The 22,272-nt window shown below is 28.1% G+C and overlaps 2 protein-coding genes across 2 annotated transcripts; one reads left to right on the top strand and one right to left on the bottom strand.

The window, feature by feature from the left end:
• The first annotated feature begins 4,972 nt into the window (after window positions 1-4,972).
• On the top strand, window positions 4,973-9,985 carry LOC123299778 (inositol oxygenase). Its single transcript, XM_044882123.1, has 5 exons — window positions 4,973-5,094; window positions 7,332-7,539; window positions 7,653-7,998; window positions 8,264-8,494; window positions 9,098-9,985. The coding sequence occupies exons 1-5, from the start codon at window positions 5,077-5,079 to the stop codon at window positions 9,204-9,206; spliced, it is 912 nt and encodes a 303-aa protein (XP_044738058.1). The 5' UTR covers window positions 4,973-5,076; the 3' UTR covers window positions 9,207-9,985.
• Window positions 9,986-10,497: 512 nt separating this feature from the next.
• On the bottom strand, window positions 10,498-18,632 carry LOC123299904 (nose resistant to fluoxetine protein 6-like). The gene is made up of 10 exons (XM_044882314.1): window positions 18,419-18,632; window positions 14,840-15,075; window positions 14,570-14,763; window positions 13,617-13,765; window positions 13,140-13,476; window positions 12,318-12,437; window positions 11,897-12,238; window positions 11,696-11,825; window positions 11,047-11,364; window positions 10,498-10,739 (listed from the first exon to the last, which is right to left on the bottom strand). The coding sequence occupies exons 1-10, from the start codon at window positions 18,630-18,632 to the stop codon at window positions 10,614-10,616; spliced, it is 2,166 nt and encodes a 721-aa protein (XP_044738249.1). The 3' UTR covers window positions 10,498-10,613.
• Between the last annotated feature and the right edge of the window lie 3,640 nt (window positions 18,633-22,272).

The following is a 22,272-nucleotide window of genomic DNA, read 5'->3' as shown; positions in this document are numbered from 1 at the left end:
GGTCGTATGATTCATATAAATTTTAAACATGTAGAAATATTACTAAAAAATATATTTTTATAGACAACGATTTTATTTTACTCAAATACCTAAACTTTTTTTTGACATTAATTCAATAACATGTTTTTAGAGTAAATAATAAATACATTTTTTTTGGATAATTTTCATCTCTATTTAAATATAAAGGAAAATCGCTAATAGAGAAATGACAATAACATGATTTTAAAGTAAGAAATCATGTAAACATGTCTTTAAAGTAAATATACCTAATAACAATTTTTTTTTGGAATCAATTGTTTATCGACGGTTTTTTTCCATGTTGATGAAATAACGCAATAATTTCTAAAAGAATTATTAAATTGTGTCATTTTATTGTTATTTATTAAAATTTTTTTTGTCCATAATATTGACTTAATATTGATAAAAAAAACTGGTTTCAAAAAAAACAGGAGATGCATATTCTTATCAATGAATTTGATGTTATTTTCTGTCCACAATTACTATCGAAATTAGAATAACTTTTTTTTTACAACCTTGCTTTTTATAAAAATTTCAAAATGACCTATTTATTAATTGAGAAAATCTATATAAAAAAAAGAAAAATTATGATAATTATATCTCGAATTCAAAAACTGAAATGGAACTTGATTCTTGGAATGTTATGCTTTATAATACGATCGCGGTAGATTTTGGTTACCCCATTTAACAAATAATCTAAAATACAATAGCTCCATTTCAGCATTCGACGCGAAATTCCTCGAAACATACGGGAAAAATCTTCAACTCCTAAAATCGGAAAAATTCTCCAAAATACGTTTTGTCTTTTCTATACATGCTAGAAATATGGGATTTTCACCAATTCATTCGACAGAATAGTTCGAAAATTTCACTCCCTACATCACAACCCCTCCAAAATGGGAAAAAACCCCAAAGACTACTTTTTTTCTTCTTTACAAGCTAGAAAGATGTTTTTTGTTATTTTTCATTTAATTATTTTTTCTGTGACGTGGAGCCAAGGCCGAAGACCACCACCCTTTGCGAGCAAAGCGAGTAATTTATTAATAAAATAGAAAGAAATAAATTTTTTTTTTTGAAAATTAATTTATTTCAGGCTCTAATTTTTAATTTTCTTTTAACTTTATTCTTAACTTTAAAAAGTACAATTTTTTCAGCCAAATTTCGTAGATTTAAACACTGCACTATTTATTTAAAATAAACTGCGTATAAGATATGATAAATAATGAGTTAATTGTCTGCATTCACAATAAATATTAAATTGTTATTATTTTTAATATTTATATTTTAATTTGTTAAATTTTTTTTTTTTTGCAATAAAATGTAATCTTTTTAGAAATTTGCAGACTTGTGATAACTTTGAATGATTATTATCATATTTTTTTTTTTTACAATTTTTATTAAATTTTTTAATTAATTATTTTTATTATTAATTAAAATATTAAAATAAATGTATTGCATTGTTTTCATAAAAAAAAATATAAATACAAAATTGTCCATGTGTAAAAAGAAGGGCCTCTTGGTGAATAAATAAAATTTACTAAAAAAATACCAGTTTCCTAAGTAGTCAAAAGGCCTCTTGGTGAATAAAATTTATTAAAAACCAGTGAAAATAAACAATTGACTTAGTTAATTGTTGAAATACTCTATACAGACAGTATGGAATATCGCCGTTTTAGTCAATCATGTTGGCTAAAACGGGGGTCACATTTCTCTGAAAATTTCTATAGATTTTTTTTTAGTTTTTTGGTATTTTTAAACAAAAAGTTTTACCCGAAAATTGATCCCTTTGACCCCCTTAATATTATCGGATGGACTTTGAATGAAGTTAGAATTAATGGACTCACTATTTGAAGCTACCTATTCAACTTTTAGCTATCTTTTATAGTTAATGAGAAAATCGAAACTTAAGTTTTACCCTAATTTGGATTCCCGAGGATTCGAGATTCGAGTACATTTTGGTTCTATCTGGTATGGTTTAAGAGATGATTCCACAAACCCATGACCCAATCGATCTATATATTGCTCGTTTACGAACCCAAAATCACTTTTTACGCCCTGAGCACGCTATGACCCTTTTAGGAAAATAGCTCTATTCGTTTTTGAGTCGACAAAATGACAGACGGACGGGCGGACAAACGGAAATAGATGATTTTCTGAACACGTATACCAAAATTTGGTTCGTATCATCAATATTACTAAGCTTTATAAACTTGGGACTAAATTTAATATACCTTGATATATTTCTGGTAGAGGGTATACAAATATCAGTTTCCTATTCTTGTAGTCAAAAGAATGACAATTAAATGATATTTTAAAAACTAGAATAAATTCTTTTTAAGAGATCAATTATTTTTTTATCAGTGGCGCAGCAAAAATTTTCAGAGGTGTCTGATACATACAAATGTGCTTGTTTTTAAATGAAACGGTCAATTAAGTGATGGCTCATTCATCAAAAGACAGAAATCCCATCTAAGAAAGCATCTAACATCGAATTTGAATTATTTAATGATTATTATTTTTTTCGATTCACATAATGAATTTCTTGAAATGAATTTTTTAAATTTGGTTTTTTTGGATTTATTTTGATTTAAATTATTCATAAAATAATACAGATTCTAAAGCGATCTCTAAGGTCTAACTTGATTTATAATTTTCCATAAATATAATCCGATTCATTCCGATTTTCATCCAGCGTGTGAATTAATTACGAGCCGCTGAGTTCATGAATCCTCAGAAAGCTATACATTTAACAAAAATAAAGTTTTCAAGTCGATATCTGTATTTCTAATGTTCCAAAAAATTATTTCCAAAACTTTAGCATTTAAAATTGCAAAACACTAAATACAAAATGATCTTGACATATTTTTTTTTTCGCACCACGACACTGACTTTGTATTGAAAACATCTCTTAAATAAGATGATTGGTTTATTTGAAATTAATATTTATTATTATGATAAGATCCAATATATTTACAATATTACAAATAATTACTATAAAAGAGATAGAAAACCCGTTAAAAAAATCAACGTTACTATGCGGATCAATGTTCAATAGTTGTAGAGAAATTAAAAAGGATGACTCCCACAACTAGATGCGGTTTTGTATACTCATCGAATATTTTAAGAACCATAGATATGCTACGATAGATTCGATCCTCCTAAACATACCCCTATATGTTTCAAGTTCCTGAACTACTTGGGGTGCGAGAAGAATGCCTCTCTATGAAGGTCTAAGTATTTAAGGTCTATAAACGTGTGTGAAGGTTTTTTTAGAGGTTCACATCTTTGAGTTAGCAACACGCTCTTTTTTTGATAATCGAGTTTTTAGTTTGGGTTGCTATTTCATAATAAACAGACTCACCAGAGGAACGCTTGCAAATTTTTGAATTTTTTTTTTTTATGAAAATTTATGAAATATTTTCTTAAATTCACGTAAATTTAGCTCTGATATATTATTTTCTTTGGGGGAATGTAAAGTCACCTATCTAAACCGATAAACCAAAGAATGTTGAACACTTGGACGACAAATTTCGGCGAGCTATAGGCGAAGTCGACCATCTACGCGCCAGCCGTGGCGGCTATATTACCGAATAGATATTTCGTTATAATTGATTGATATAAAATTATCTTTTCAATAAAGCCAGTTTCATTGGTATTAAAAGTACTTTTCCTTGTTTAATTTTCATTTAAAGTTGTGAACTTCAACAAAAAACACCCGTTGAGGACCAATGACAGAAGTTTTATCATGATATATACCGCGTTTGGTATTGAATTTTAAAAGCATGTGGTTTTTAAGGTAGTATGAGCTCCAAGGCAAGTTTATACTTGTGGTTGAAATTATTTTTATCTTATTTTCAACTTTGATGATAAATTTTGTTATAATTTCATGAATGTACACGAAAAATAAGAATACAATTTTTCCATATCTGTTTTGGTTTTCGAAATATCGAAAGCTAAATAATTAAACAAAATTTTCAATTTTCGATATTTTGAAAATTAATCGAGTTATCGACTATTTTATTCTTACTTTTCGTCTTATATTGTCAAGGTATAACATAATTCATCATCAAAATTGAAAATATATATTTTTTTAAATTATTGCCCCACTACCGTGCTTATACATCCTTAATTAGTCGAGCAGAGAAGGTTTTTTTTTCAATAATTATTAAGATTTTCACTTTAATTTGAATAGTTTTTTTTTTTAATTTCCACCACCAGTTTTGGAGAAATCTATGAAAATATATCATTCATCTACCGTTTTCGCATAAGACCATTATTTATTATTTAATCGGACAATCCCTCCTAAAATTTTCAGAATTGATTTAGACTTAGTCCAACTTCATATAAAAAATATTAAGCCTTTTATCCAAAATTTTCCTGGCACTCGTATATCCTTAAAAAATTTTTTTGGAATACAAAATTCGATTTGGCTACGATTTTTTTTTTTATTAGATATTGTGTTGGATCGAAAAACGCCAGAGGCTTTTCTTTTAAGAATTCCATCCTCAATTCACAGCTTTTGGAGCAGCTTGCACAATTTTCTACAACATTTTTTGACTCTCGACTTTCCTCTACTTCTTGACTTTTTTTTTTTTTTGGAAAACTCGTGTACAGGTAGCACATATCCCGTAGAAAAACGTTTCATGATTCGTGGACCCTTTTGTTATAAAATCCACTTTCACGAATAATTTCCGAGTTCCTTTTCCCTTATGCAAGGATATTGAGAGGAAAATCAAGATATTATCGCTCATCGACTACTCAAGTTAACTTATTTACCCCCACTTAAAATTCTTATATTTTATTGTTTATCAAGTGACTTTGAAAAACGTGCTAACAATAAAAAAAATATTTAGACAAAGATCGCATTATTTAAATAATTTATCGCGGTTATAATTCGTTAATAAATTAATGGGGATAAATTTATCATATCGAAAATTCGTTTTTTTGATAAAGGATTTTTTGGTATATAAAAGCGATTCGAAGTTCAAAACATCTAAATTCTGAAAGTGTGTGGTTTATTTATCTTTTAAGAAGTTTAATTTATATTTTTCTTTAACAATGTCTGCCACTGTTAGGGTAAGTTTTAGAAACTACATTCATTGTTGTTAATTTAATTGTTGTTAATAATTTTCAACATTTAATTTAACAATATTTTGTAAAAATTATTTTATAATATTGAGATTGCTGGTATGGTAATCTGGCATAGTTCATTGAATTATGAATTACCTTTTCGACATAGAGGAACGTAGGGAAATAATAAAGGATCGTAGGGCCCAGCGAAACAATTGCAATAATCGAAAATTTCGGAACTTATTTTTAATGCAATTGTCATTTTCCTTTGATGAGTGTATTATTTATTGTTCAGTTTATACTGAAATTATTGATTTTTGAAAATAATTCCGAGGATTTTTCATCGATTTTATTTTTTTTGTTTTTACTATAAAAAATAATTTCATTTGCGTTAAACTAAAAATTTTTTTCTAATATTTGCTACTTATTTGAATTTTTCATAGTACTCGACTTAGGAAAATACCGGTATTTAAAGTTGAAAAGCATTCGAGCTTTATTTCATATCAAAAAAGGCTCGTAGGGTACAGTGAAACCTAACAAAAACTTTGGTTTATTTGAGGAATTTGATATGATAGAAGTATATTTTTGACTCCTTAGTTAAAAACCATAAAATTTTTGGTTTGAGACAGATGAATTTTAATATCAGTAGCACCTTACATATAGAAATGGCGAAAAATAGTTTTTTTTTTCTGAGAATCGATGGAATCACACAGCATAATTTTTATTGGGCTAATTTGGGCTAAATTTTACTGTAGATGACAAAAAAGCAAATTTTCTGTACTGTAAATTTAAATATTGTATTCAAAATACTCCTTTTTACAACCCTAATTTTATTGTATCCCAGACTTGGGACACAACCTTCAACAACAAAAGCTTAAAATAATAATTTCGGGCAAATTGTTACAGTTGGCATTGTTCAGCAACTTGGATCTATATAAATTTTAAAACTAAGATTATCTGAATGTTTTTTCAGTCACGCGTTTTAATAAAAATTTTTATTTTAACTTATATAAAATGTTTCAACATATAATCGGACCTCTTGGTGATTCAGGAGATAAGATAATTAACTGGATACATCTAGTTATTTATATTAATTGACCCAAACATAGTGTGACCTGAACTTTTTGTATAATCATATAAAATTTAAGATAATGTTGTTTTCAATTGAAAATTTTGGATTTTTTTAAATTATAGCTTTGATATTTTTCATAGTTTATCTTAAATCAACAGATTTTTATCTTTTTACGTACATAAACAATTATTAACGTCATTTATATGTGACGATTATAAAAAACAAAAATATTTTCCAAATATGGGCTAAACTGAGGGGGTTTTTTTATAGATTAAATTGGCTAGAGCTTTTAAACTAATAAAATTTTTACTTCAGGCAGATTTTCTGCCTACAGTTAGGTATTATATTCCAAACCTGGGACACAGCTTTCAAATAAAGCTTAAAAATAACAATTTTTGGTGATATAGTTAATATTGTTCAGCAAGTTGCATATGTAAAATATTGAAACTGAAATAAACGCAAATTAACTGAATCTTTTTGCTATCACGCAAAAAATGAATGTTTTTTTATGAAAAATGATATTTCATCATGTAACTTTGGTATCTACCTTTTGGTGATTTTGGAGATATTTATTGAATAAATCTAGAAATTGACCCGAACATAGAAAATCTGAACTTTTTGCATCATCATATAAAGTTTAAGATAACGATGTTTTCAATTGAAAATTTTAATTTTTTATTTTATTTTATTTTAGATATTTTACAAATTCAATCTCTATATCAACAGATTTTTATCTGTTTACGTTCACAAAACTGAAAATTTAAATAGGTTTTAATAAAATTTGGCTATACCTATCTCTTAAGGTAGTACGATCGCCAAGGCAAGTTTAGACTTGTGGTGATGAATTTTGTTATTACTTCATGAATATAGACGAAAAATAAGAATAAATATACGCCCATAATTGGTCGGGAAAAACGGTTTTTTTTTTGTTTTCAAAAATTTATTATAGCTTTAACTTTAATTTAAATAGTTTTTTGTTTTTTTTTTTAAATTTTCACCGACTAGTTTTGGAGAAATCTATGAAAATATATCATCCATCAACCGTTTTACCATAAAACCAATGTTAAATATATGCATACTAAGTCCGTATTTACCGTTTTCTAAGCACGGATATCAAAATAAAAGCCTATACTTGAAAAATGTATTGAAAATTTATTAATTTTTTTTAAAGGCTCATTCAACAAATGAAAATTTCAAGAATAATGAAAAATTGGGTGTAATTGATCCAAGTGAACTGTTACGACCTGAACCAGCATTCGCAAAAAAACCAGTTGGACAATTCCGTGATTACACTGTTGATGAAAGTGATCCAATCAAGGAACGTGTACGCCGTACTTATTATGAAATGCACACAAATCAAACTGTGGATTTCGTTAAAGGTAATATTTCTATTTTGTTTTTCCATAAAAAATCCGAGAGATATAGGTTTCGTGAAAATTACGAATTTATTTTTGAAATTTCTAAAAATTAATTTGAAATTTCTTTGCATTAGGTCGAATGGGAAAATGGTTGAAATTTAACCATTTCAAAGCAACAGTTCGAGAAGCATTGGAAAAATTAAATGATTTAGTTGATGAAAGTGATCCAGATTCAAATATTCCAAATATTGTTCATGCATTCCAAACAGCTGAACGTATTCGTCATGAACATCCAGACTTAGACTGGTTCCATTTAACTGGTTTAATACACGATTTGGGAAAAGTAATGGCTTTCTATGGTGAACCACAATGGGCTGTAGTTGGTGATACGTTTCCAGTAGGTTGTGAATGGGGAAAATCGATTGTATACCGCGATGGATCCTTTGATAAAAACACGGATGGAAATGACAGTCGCTACAAGTAAGTTTCACAAAAAGACCCTACACAACAGATCCGGATTTATTTATTAGGCGTCCGTAAGCAGTATAAAAATTAGCGCAACAAGGTCCCCTTTATGAGCTGGGATTTTCTTCGCTTACATTCTGTCTAAATTTGAATGTATTCTCAAGAATTTTTTCTGAAAATCGAAAACGGCTAAAACTATAACTTTTTCTTGATAACCTCAGGCTTTTTCTGAAAAAGGCTCTTTTCGTGTTTAGGAGATTAATTTCTAAAAATTTTTCAGTACAAAATATGGTATGTATGAGGCCCATTGTGGATTGGATAATTTAACAATGTCTTGGGGTCACGATGAATATTTATATCGGGTTTTGAAACACAACAAATCAACATTACCAGAAGAAGGTTTACACATGATTCGATACCATTCATTTTACCCATGGCATGCCGGTGGTGACTATGCACATTTATGCAACGAAAAAGATCAGGAAATGATGGCATGGGTTCTCAAATTTAAGTAAGTAAATATATTTTCTTAGAATATTAACTTTGCAATTTTCGTATTCATGTACAAGTTTCATAATACCAACAAAAATTTGAATTATTGATTTTTTATAATTTTGATATTGAAAGAAAATAATACAAGTATCCATTAAAGTATTAATTCAACCATAAAATGTCACTAAAAGCCTCAACAAAGCATATAAATTTTGTACATACAGAGATTTTAATTCAAATAGTTTTTTAATATAGGCAATTTTTTTTACACAAATGTATTAAACATAGTATACAAATATAAAAAAATGATCAAAATAGCGAACTATTTTAGCAAAAAATATTAGCTGCAATAAGGGTTAAACAAATCTTGAGGGGGTTTTACGTGCATTAAGTGGTTAAAATAATACTTGGACTACATATTTTTATCATTTTCTTTTCAAAATTTTCTTTTTTTATTCGTTATTCTAAGATATAAACATTAAAATCAGAAAAAATAAGCGAAAATCATTGCAGTCAATAAAAATAGATAGAAATAAGATTTTCAAAAATCATTTCACTTTTCTGTACGTGAAAAGTAAAAATTTAACTATCGTCCTTATTAAAATAATTAATTTTTTTACAGTACATTTGATTTATACACCAAAAGTGAACATATTCCAGACATTGAAGCTTTATGGCCATATTACGAGAGTCTAATCGACAAATACATACCAGGCGTATTAGAATGGTAAAATTATCGGGGGAAAAAAGACTTAACTTAAAAGACGTAATATAATTAATTGAATATTAATTGTTAAAAGAAAGTATCAATTATGCAATTTTAATAATTAAAATTCAATTAGTTTCAATGATTTAATTTATTTGTGAGAAGAAATGGATTTTGTTGATTTTATTTTGCCTAAATTTAAATTAAGCGACTATTCGACCGAATGCATTACATACAAAGAAACTCGACCCAGCAATTCTGTGGAATGTTCGAAGGCAAAAATATTGATTTAACTTGATTCGCAGAAAAGTACCTACAGTATACCTAATACGTATACAAATTAATTTTTTTATTATATAATTAAATTTTTTTAATTAATAAAATACATATGCTCTAAAATATAAGACGGAAAATGTGGAAAAATGATTAAATTCTTTAATTGTTTTGACATAAATTCAAGATTTCGTATTGGGAAAATCATTTTGCCAAACGCAAATCATAATAGGCTTAAACTTGGTTTCGACAGTCGTTGAATAAATAATAGCTGTATATTAGAAAATCATAGAAATTTACAAAAATACTGTTCAAATGTATTAATGAACTATTAAATAAAAATTAGCCCATGGCAAAGAACACCACTGCTTTTTCAAGATTTAAGCCTAGTTAAGACTGGTTTACGCCATTAGTGATTTCCCCAATAATGACAGTTTGGTTTTTAAAAATTATTTGCTATTATAGATACTAAAAAAGAACTTGCCTTAGAAATTTACGGCTGCGTTCTAGATGTTTATTTTAGAATTTAATTTTTAATTGGCAATTTTTATTAATAAAGAATTAATTTTAATAATTTTGATTCGATTTGAGCAAAATTAAAATTACTAACAATTTTATAATATCTATTTATTTGTGTAAATTTTGAAAAAAATTGCTATGCATTTTTATAATTTTTTTTATTAATACTAATTATTTAACATGTAAAATAAAAAAATAAATACTTGTAATAATAAACAGATTAAGTCGTATTTTTTTTCGAAAATAATGAACCTAATTTGGGGGCTACATTCGTGCGGTCCTTCTCAGATTGAGCTGAAATTTCCTCTATATGATTGTTCATTTATTGGTAGTAAATTTTTAGCATTTGAAGAGTAAAGAAATTGGACGTGCCCAATTTTTTTGCATGTCACCTACTGATATGTAATAAACTCTGAATCAGTGACGGATCCAAGATTTCGTCCAGGAGGGAGGGGGGGTATTTTATCATCTTTCTCTTTTTTTCTTAGATTTTTAAGATTTTTTTATTGTTTTTTTATAAAATCTAAAAAGTATACACACATTTTTTAAAATAAATATCACAAATGGCTAAATACATGTTTGAAACTGAATAGTTTCCTAGTTATATAGCTTAAATCAAATCCTAGAATTGAATTTACTTTTATCGTTTCGCAACTTGTTTTGCAAAACCTAATTTAATTAAACGTATTGTCGGGTATTCAATTAATATTGTTGCGAAGAATGCGAGAATAAATGATATCAATACATCGGCCGCACTGAGAACAATCTGAAAAAATAAACAAATACTTATTTTGTGAAATATTACTTCTCAAAATGGATTGAGATTGATCTATTTTCTTGCATGCTATAGAATGTATTCAATGAATAAGGCAATCCCGACAATTCATGACTTCATTCAACCGATTCACTTACAAGTGTCCTCACATTTTAGTCGTACCGGAAATATTTTTCACTCTGAGGCATTACCAAGAAAATGGGATTTACCACCCTGCCGATCGGTGATAAATTCTGTTATTTTATGTTGGGATCTGTGACCTAAAAATTCAATAAGAAAACACATTCTTCATACTTACAGCAGACATATACGTTACATAGTGCCCTTGTTCATTGTTCAAGTTGTAAAATGTGACAAAAAATGGATTCAGCAAGTATGCACAAAGTGATAAACGACTTAGAGGTATAAAACCTCGCCAAGAAAGTACTTTGTTAACAATACCACCATGTTTTGTAATACATGCAATAGTTAACCATGCTAAACCAACTCCCCACAAAGTACGATGGAATCCAGCGTAGAATGCTGAATATACAACATCGATTTTTCGATTCATAAGTGCAAATAAAATGTATAAATTCAATAAAGATGCAGCAATCCAGAAAAATATTACCAAACTCTGAAATTAAGATATTATTTTGAGTTCCTGGACATTTTTGTTAAAATAGGCATAAAAATAAACATAATTTCGGGGTGCAAAGTATGTATAAACGCTCCTGGGTATGTATGCAACGAACTCAAGGAAGGTAGTTAATATAAAAAACTATTATAAATAATAAAAAGGAAACAGCACACAATGTTCTCAATCGGTCTCTCCTCCAAGTACTGACAAGTATATTAAGTCACTTCTTAGATGACGAACCAAGCTAGAATTTTTACCGATGACTAAAAAACTATTAAAAAAAAATCGCCCCACTTGGCTACTGAAGTTTTGACTTAAGATAACTGACCTTTTTGATGTCTAATTGTCCTTTAACTTTCACAACAAAATATCCAGTTATAACACCAACTAAATATGGACCAATTCGTATCCATGGACGGGAATACAATGGACCCAAACTATTTACCGTTTCATCGTATCTACAATCAAAGTTTAAAATTTCATGTTAAAAAAACATGTCTTGGCAGATCCAGAAGCATTAATTACTTACGTGGGAATAAATTTAGCTTCGTATGAAATATATGTTGTGCATAAACATGACGCAATAATTAATAAAATCATAATCGATATCGATGCTTTCAATAAAAACAATGATGCAAAGCATAAAATCAATGAAATTAAAAAGAATTGCATATCAGCTGCTAAATACCAGCTCCATGATAAACATAGCTCATCCCAATCAAATAAATTTCCAATGTATAATAAATTACGCCACCAATATTTGGAACATTTCTCATGTACGGCTTCACCCATTTCCACGATTGCTGTGTTCGCATAATATTCATAAATTACAGAATATATTACAATTGCAAAAATAAGAATTGGTGTAACACTGAAAGAAAAACCGTATTTTGATTTGTTTTACAAAAACAGCGGTTAAAAAGATATTAAAAACGGTTAAATATACATACCGTAAATATCTGTTTAATACTACCATAATAAATTCTAGGACAGTTTTCCCCAATTCTACAGTTTTATTACCAATTTTTGTGATTTTATCTTTATAAAATAAATATGAGACTAAAAATCCACTGAAACATAAAATACAATTCATAAATAAAGTATGTCCACGAGAAACGCAAGGTTTCGTAATTTATTTCTGTAATTATTTGAACAAAAAATAATTCATATTGAGGCTCAAAAATGGTACAGTAAGAATACTATTAACTGTCTTTATCGCCGTTATTTTTCTCCATTTTTCAACGTTTTCTTCACTGAGTTTTATTTTTATCCCCCGATGTAAGGGGTGTTATAGGTTTAAGAGACTTTGGTTTAAGAGGTGTCTGTTTGTGGCATCGTAGCTCCTAAACGGAAGAACCAATTTTAAATTTAGGACTTCCGAACCAAAAAGAGGGGTGTTATAAGTTTGACCGCTATTCCTGTCTGTCTGTCTGTCTTCCTGTGTGTCTGTGGCACCGTAGCTCCTAAACGGATGAACATATTTTTTTTGTTTTGTTTGAATGGTAATTTAATGGAGAGTATTCTTTGTTATGTTTCAAGAGCGAGTTTAGGATTCCGTACCCGAAACAACTAAGGCAGAGACAACAATGGTCGTCAAGATAGGTTTAGTTTGGAGAAGGGAGCAAAAGTAAAGAATGTCTCAGATCTCATGCTCATTTTCTACATAAAACCTGAAACATTCTTTACTTGCCTTGCTCCCGAAACTGTCTCTCTCGAATCGAATCTCGAACTGTCATTTATCTATGTTTTAAAGCGATTCAAATACTCTTTACCTTATAAAAAAGAAACTGTCCACCGATAATTGCGCATTTGCTAATGGTTGTGCTAAAAATGATTGTGATACAATAAACACTCCAATTTTATTCGTGAGAAATTCACCAGAGAAAAACGTTGAATGGGCAACAATTACCCATGCCATACTACCAAAACGTAGTCCATGTACACAGGCTAAACCACTTTCACCCAATTTCGTTCGTAGCACCGATTTTGTATTTGTATAGCATGAAAAACATAAAATAAATTGTACCCATACACTTGAAATCTTATTGTCATTCTTTTGTCCTTGTAAAGTGTATATGTTTGATTTGTCTTGAACTATTTCTGGAGGCCCTACAAGGATTAAATAAAGATTTATTCAGAAAAAATTCAAAAAATGTCATTCAATACAAGAAAATGAATTAGTTTCCTGTTTTGTAGCATTCATAAATGTATAAACAATACAATAAAAATTGTGAAAGGCAACCACGTACCATGTGACATTTTTCCGCTAATTGTATGGAGTTTTTCATTTTGCATATTGTCTTCAAGCCTTTTTTTAGCTTTTTGGATTGGTTGATTTATAATTACGTCATATGTAGTGCCCACAACTGTTAATATTGTTAATAATGATACGAGAATTCTGAAATAGACATTAAAAATTTAATAATAATAATATGACTGGATTTTTTTTTAATTTCTCATTAACACTTTCGCGGACTGTCCTCTCCGAGTATCCTCACCAAATCTAGCGGAAGAAAAGTACTCGCTACTACATATCTCATTGCTATGGCTTAATATATACTTAATTATACCCGACTTAAACTTGACCTAGGTTTTCAAGCTCAATAAAAGCTCACTCTATTCCATAATTGGTAATCGATAGATGAACACTTTAAAATAGAAATTTGTTATTGATTAAAAAAGTAAAATTTTTTGTTCGAAACATTTTTCCGCACACCGTTCAGTTTAGGAAAAAACGAACTGAAAAGTTTTACCCAAAATTATTTTTTCGATTCACAATTTTTTATTTCGTATAATTGGTTCTAGGAAATTTAGGCACTCTTCGAAAAAATTTTCGCACAAATCCAATAAAAGAAGTTTGTTTTTCTATAAAGACTATTTTTGCTACCAACAAAAAGCTAGATTTTTGTTACCAATTACTGTCTAAACTATTCGCTTTACAAAAAAATGTTTCAAACAAAATATGTTTACGTATTTATAAAAAAAAAACTTTCTAATTTAAAGTGTTCATCTAATGTTTGTCTAATAGTGTCCCATTTTTGAACGCAAAGAGAAAAAACTTCAGAACCCAACCAACTCCTCTATAGTCGACAAACTCAACAAAGCCAACTCGGTATAAAAACCACCCGGGTTTATTTTTTCCGGGTCTGTTTTTTTTCGATTAAAAGTAAACTACAAAAAAGTTATAAATCGTCACACTTACACCATTATAAAAAATTTTTTTGTACTCATCCATCGAAAATCATCTCGAACACTTTTGATTCGTGTTACCTCCAAATCTAAATCGTATAAATTTTGCACACTCAATAGTTTTTCATTTAAATACAATTGTAAACGTTCGGCAATTTCCTTGTGTTCACATATTGACGGTAAACATAAACCGATGTCGATGGTATACTAAAAGAACACCAGAATTATTATAGCAATGTTTGTTGACTTGAGCCGTTAATTTCGAGCAGAAAAATTTACTCACCTCATTATAAATATTTGCTTTTTGTTGTAATGTAAAATTATGTCGAACATAAGCACCAAAAAAATCAATTGAATAGGGAAAATAATCATCTTCTGTAATATTATGATATGTGGGATATTTATCACTAATGGCAATTGGCTCACGTAATTGTGAAAAATAACAAAGTATTTGTCGGCCTAACCAGAAATTATTACCCCATAGAAAACCTTCGTTTGGTACACCACTCGTATCTATTACTGAAAAAGAAAAAAAAAGATCCACGTTAAGTCGCAATCCTCGGTAAGTCGAAAAAAATTCCATTCCCTAAACTTCTAAATACGTGGTATTTCGAATAATTTAGACTTTGTAACTCGAACAAAATGTTATTTCCCCAGAAACAGACTCCGTTAGTCGTAGTTAATAATATATAATGACGTCGTAGTTAGTAAAATATAATCACACCTTTGTAAGTTGAAGTTTTAGCAACATTTACAAACCTAGGTAATCTTTACACAATTTTTGTTTTGAAATTAGTTTGAAAAACTCTTTTTTCGATATCTGTTTAAATTTTCGTAAATCAATCTGAGAGAAAATTTAATTCAAGTAATATTTTTTGTTTATGTAATGTTCTAGAAAAAATCTAGTGCTAGCTACAAATCACGCGATTTTCATTAAAAATAACGTGAAAAAGGAATGGGATAGGGTTCAACGAATGAAATCCTAGAATCGTGATTAAACATAATTTTACTTCTATATATTTTTTAATGAATGATTTTCAATAAATTAGTATCTATGCTTATGTCATTTCGCTACAAAAGGCCCCCAAAAATGTTAGTATTTGAATAAAAGGACTGATTTATGATGTAAATAAATACAAGCTTATAAAATTTTCTAAAGGTTATTAGACGAGGCGGAATTATTAACTATATACATCTGTCATCGATTTTTGATACATTAATAAATAAAACATCTAAACTGGTTATTAAAATATGATTAAAATTTAGAGTTCAGTTGCTAAAATATTTGGTTCCAAGTAAAATAATTTGTTTCTTATATATTTTATCATTGTTTTTACATGGAGGCGTGGCTTAAAAAACATGTCGGAAAATAGCTTACACTTTTAAATGTTTAACCCCTATGATAGATAAAAAAACGTTAAAAAACATTTTTCGTTTTCTATTGATGTTTGTTGATGAAAATTTATTTATAATTAATGTGATCTTTAATGAAAATTACGTAAAAATAATGCTCAAAGCTATAAAGTTGGCGTTTTTTGAACGATTATTACATGAGGCGTGTTTACTCAAAAACAAAGATCCATCAACTTCCGAATAATTATAATAACCAGATAATACCTGGAAGTCATATGGAAGTATGGAAGCGGCAGACAGAATTATTTGCGAAATAAAATATAATTTTATGATCTTATCACAGACTTAAGTGTTTGAAATCTGGAAACTGGAAAAACAAAGATTTTTATAAATCTTAGGTACCAATGGATATATAAAATATATTTTAATTAAAAGTTATTATTATTTAAAGAATGCCCAGAGTATTACACTGTTGATAAAATATTTTATTAATTTATTATTATTATTATTATAATATTTGTAGTAACAAAAAATTGTTATTAAAAAAATTTTCTAATAAAACTGTACGATAACTACGTTTAAATTTTTATTTGCTTTACTCTTACAATCTCTAACTGCACAAGTTACTCTATTTTTTGATTTAACACGTTCTGTAAAAATTCCAACTTCCATTTTTAATTTTATTTATCGATAATTTATTATAAACAATTTATTGCTAATATAAACAGTATGTATTTACTCGATAGTTGTAACCCATTAAGAGTTGTTTTTTTCTACCACCAGAATCCGTGCCTCGATTTGTCAGTTCCTCATTAATAATAGAAAAATGCCAAAATACTTGGTTTTAGACATAAAAGTTTATGGTTGAAGGTGATTAATTCGATATAGTTAAGTCCATAAAAACATGTTCTTATATATTCGTGCACTATTTACGACAATAGTGTACAATACTAAGACATTGTATCTATACATATACTCAATATATACACACACACATAACTGCAACTGTATACACACATAACTATATACACACACACATAACTGTTTTCTTGGAACCAAAAATTTCGTTAGAAATTAATGTTTCAGTATGTTTTCGAAAAAAAATGGAATTGATAAAATAGTTCGAGATTTATAGAAAATGATACTACTACTTTTTTATTTTCGGTATACTTCCCGAAGAAAAGCCAGTATTCACGATTGAATTGCCTTAAATCGTGATAACTGTATAAAATAAATTGACCTACGGAACCATATAAATGAGTATACCGGAAAAATATTGATCAAAGTGATGATAAATTTTGAATGTTTTAACGATTTTTTATATTTTTAATGCTAAATAAATTTTCAGATGAACACTTGCTAATCCTTTAGTAAAAGTAAAAATAATAAATTTATTTTCGGTATACTTCCCGAAGAAAAGCCAGTATTCACGATTGAATTGCCTTAAATCGTGATAACTGTATAAAATAAATTGACCTACGGAACCATATAAATGAGTATACCGGAAAAATATTGATCAAAGTGATGATAAATTTTGAATGTTTTAACGATTTTTTATATTTTTAATGCTAAATAAATTTTCAGATGAACACTTGCTAATCCTTTAGTAAAAATAAAAATAGATAATATACTGGTTTATAAAAAAATTTATGGAAAAATTTGTGATTTATAAAAAATTATAACTAATATAACTATTATTACGATCTACTTATTAGTTTGCTGACGTAATGGAAATATAATATTGTTAAAAATTTTTAGAGACGAAAAAAAAGGAATTTTTTAAGATTATCGTAAATGTTAAAGGTAAAATATATACCAATTTTTCACGTTCATAAACTATGTCACGGTAATTTTAGCAATTTAGGTCATCTGTCGTATATCCCCTTTCGTCACGATGCGTCACAATCTTTACGACTCTTATAATAACAATAATAATATAATAATAATAATAATAGAATTTAACCTACGTAGGTCTGACATATACGTCTATAACAGAGGCCACCCACATCCTTATTTTTTCAATCTTTATTTATTAAACTACAACGGTATACAATTAAATTTTTGATGCGAGTGGAATCGGTTATTTCGTTGTTATCCAAGCGACGACAGTTTAATGGCCAAGCGACGACAACACTGCCTTCACAATGCCGTTGCCTGGATTTGAGCCCGCAACCTAAGTCTTAGTAGACAAAAATTAAGAGAAATAAAATTAAGAGTAAAATTTTACGCCACTTAGAGAAAAGGATTTATAGAAAGCCACTTATAGAAAAAATAACACACAAATACCATTCATTTCGTCACCTCAAATGTAGAATAAGGGAAAACGAGTGGCGTTTCTTATAATTTTCTTTAAAGGAAAATATTTGTCATGCTTTAAACTAATGAATATTAGTTTTCCAATTAACTTAGGAAAATTAGCCTTGTTACATAATTAAAAACACTTCAAGGATTTATATGTTAAGATTGGCATTAGAAAATGCTCAGAAATAAAAATACTCCAATCACTTACATCTTAAAGCCCATAAAGTTTGATTCTCAACCCCATCAACGAATTGTTGTAACTGCAACGAACACGTTGATACCGAAGCATCATTTTCGTTCGTATAATTAACGGTTGCTAATCCATAAACAATCGAATCACGCCGTAATAATTCCTTATCATATTTACACAATAATCCATTCAATAATTGAATAACAATTAATAAGAATAAAATTAATTTCATTGTTACACTTTCATTTAAAAAAAAACTTTTTAACTTTATAAAACTTGCGCCAAACAGCAACACACACTAGATCTTAGGTCTGTTGTTGTATTTTCTTGTTGAATTGTTGTGAAAATACTAAAAAAATAAAAATAAAAATCATAAATATAGGCGTCGAAAATTTTATTTGCTTTTCATTCTTTCAATTAATTTTTTTTCTGGTTTTTAAGTTTTATTTGATTCTGATTTTAAAAAGGTGGGGATCATTTTGCGGTTTATATGGTTTAATAGGATTATCCTAAACTTTATTAGATGACTGCTGCTGTAATAAACAGAGAAACAAGTGCGGAGTCCAAAAATTTTATTGAGGGTTAGAAACTTTTCATGATAAAATCAAAAATACTCACATAATGGTCAAATTATGTAGATTTCAATTATTTTAAATAATCCAAAGACATGAGAATCAGGCTCATTTTGCGATTAATCGACAAATTTCTATATCTGATGTATCGATCGAAGAAATTGGTCTAGAATATCAACCCTCGTATACGATTAACGTCAATATATATACCACTAGTCTAATCATCACAAAGACCCAATTTTTGTATTTTTTTGGGTTAAAGTTATTCTTGAAAATCTTTTGAGAAATTCCATTCTAGCAACGAGCATAATCAGACTGTTTTATGTATTATGGCTAGGGGTTGTAAGTTATTTGCTAATTACTTAAAATAATCTACTTCCTTTATCCTTTTGAAAGGGTGATTGCCCCTATTTCCTTCACTTTGTTCCGCGCATGGTATATACCTAATGCTTACTTAATCTTTCAATATGTATATATAAAAAATGTGATTGGAAATATAAATAAAATAAAACACTAAACAAGAAAAATCACAGTAAAAATATTCCAAAATAATTTAATTAGTTCTCGGAAAGAAATACAAGAAAGACTTCATACCTGAAAGATTGTATATGTGATCGCTTCAACAAATTCAACAAAATGCAAATAAAAATGCATTTTTGTTATTAAAATAACATTAAGAAATTCAGACATGTCTAATTATTATTTATTGGTATTAAATCAATTATTGGATATAACAAAGACCATTTTTATAATCACTTTCACTTTCGTATACGAATCGGTAACGATTTTTTGTGAATTATCGTAAAAATACTCTTCGAATTTAAATTACGCAATACTAGAGCTCGCTGTTATCCATCCAACTTTTGTTCAAAAATAATTTTATAAACAAATTTCGCTATTTGCCTTATTTGATTCATACAGTATCCTTGAGTTCTAAGTCCTCTGACGCCTTTCAATTCAGCCATTTTGACCCAACTATTCGGTTTTAGGTATTAAAGAATCCTTAAGTTTGGCGTCATTTTCAGAAGAAAAAAGTTAGGCTTTGCTCATCTCCAAGGTTTAAGGTAACGTCGTACCCAAGTTTAACAGTGTAACACAGAGTTACTTTCCCATTTATAAAATTGGTTTCGCATTTTAATGGTATTAGGATTGCCCTTATACAGGTTGACCTACCATGAGTTCTCTCTCTTACTCTCTTTTTTTTTGGTATTTTGCGCTAGAAGAACGACTCTTAAGCCTTTTTACTGTGGAGGTGAAGTTTTAATCAACAAATTTAATTTTTTTGCATACACTTTTTACACTCGGTGTTGTAGAAAAGATAGTGCTATGTAGTGTAATAAGGACATCAATTTATACATACTTCTGTAAAAAATATAATAAATATATGTAAAAAAAAGACATTCAGAATCATACACCCGCTCTTACAAATTTAATTTAAATGTTTGCCTACTTCGGTATTTTCCATTTACTCATTAACCTGTCCTATTTTGAAAGACTTGAACTTAAACAACAACATTTTTATACAAAAGTTGTCAAACTATCCAAAAAATCCACTTTTAAAAATCCATAAATTTAAAACAAATTGTGTAATTTGCAAATGTAACAGGTCATTCAATTTTCGTTTTTTCGTTACGTAGGTATGTTGGAAATCGGGGTTCCTGTTTTCCTTATACTTATACTTACACGACAGTTTCTATAACCCTGCTAGAGACGTAAAATTTACGACTCTGGAGCTCACATAATTAACTCTCATAAACATTTGTCGGATAAACAGTCTAAATAATTAATAATCTGCTCATTATTTAGACTGTTTTGATTGAACAAATCTTTTAGATCATAGCTTATCAACCTGTTTGTCGCGATATACTTAGAAAAATGAAGTGAAAAAAAATTGCTTTTACATTCAGAGATATATGCAAATAATAAAACAGTAATGTTGTAAAAGTTGCCTATAGTAATAAAATAATAATACAAATAAAATAATTTTATAATTCCTATACAAAACACTTGCACGGTTGTAATCCTGTAGTATGTAAGTATGTAATCCCACTAAATATAGGCCATATTTTTCAAATTCATGATCAAAAATAACCTAGGTCTATTAGGTTTCAAGAATGTGTAGGCCTGATCCCGGAATTAAGCACATAAGTGATAACTAGCAAAAAATTGACATCACAGATGAAAAGAATGACACAAAATTAGTGGGTTTCAAAAAAAATTCCAATAAGATCGGATAAAAATTGCCTGTGTTATTAAAAAAATCGAATTTTTGAACTTGATGACGTCATCAAAATTCAAAATATTTAATTTTGCTCTATTACATCGAAATTTTATCCAATTTTGATAAACAAAGTATGTAATCCTACTAAATTTGGGCCATACTTTTCAAATTTATGATCAAAATTAACCTATCTCTATTAGATTTCAAGAATGTGGAGGTCTGGTCCCGGTATTAAGCACATAATTGATAACTAGCGAAAAACTGACATCACAGCTGAAAAGAATGACCCAAAATTAGTGGGTTTCAAAAAAAATTCCAATAAGATCGGATAAAAATTGCCTGTGTTATTAAAAAAATCGAATTTTTGAACTTGATGACGTCATCAAAATTCAAAATATTTAATTTTGCTCTATTACATCGAAATTTTATCCAATTTTGATAAACAAAGTATGTAATCCTACTAAATTTGGGCCATATTTTTCAAATTTATGATCTAGAATCTTAGAATTTTTGATAATCATTCAAAATTTTGTATAAAAAAAATTAAACTATTATTAATTGTTTTTTAACAAATTAACATTGATCTTATCAGATGTTGAAATTATGACTATTATAAAACGAAATATATAATTTGTATAAATTATATATCTAGTTTTTTTTTATATGCTTAGTTTTTTTTTCTTATGCTTATTAAGCTAAATAATCAATTTAATAATTATTATAATTAATTTAATTATTCGGTTTAATCTATTATACTGATCTTAATGGCTAATAAATAAATATTATTTATTAATTGTTAATAACTAAAAAATTATTTGGCGAGTTACCTTAAATTTTAATTTATCTTTTTTTAATATCTATTTAAACAAAATCATAATTTTATATCTAAAAATAATTTATTTTATTTATTAGAAGTAACTATTTATATTATTTTTATTCACAAGAACTTGGTTCAAAAAAAATTGTTCTTAACATGTTAACACGCAAATATTTTTTTTTCCCAAATATTAAAATTATTTTTTTGTAAAAATCAGTAAATTCTTGTTTCAAGTTTTCTTACATTACACTTAATTTTCCTT

Source organism: Chrysoperla carnea, chromosome 5 (genome assembly GCF_905475395.1).
Source record: "Chrysoperla carnea chromosome 5, inChrCarn1.1, whole genome shotgun sequence".
Lineage (NCBI taxonomy): Eukaryota > Metazoa > Arthropoda > Insecta > Neuroptera > Chrysopidae > Chrysoperla > Chrysoperla carnea.
Note: the sequence above shows the minus strand (reverse complement) of the source record. Positions and strands in the feature narration are given on the sequence as shown.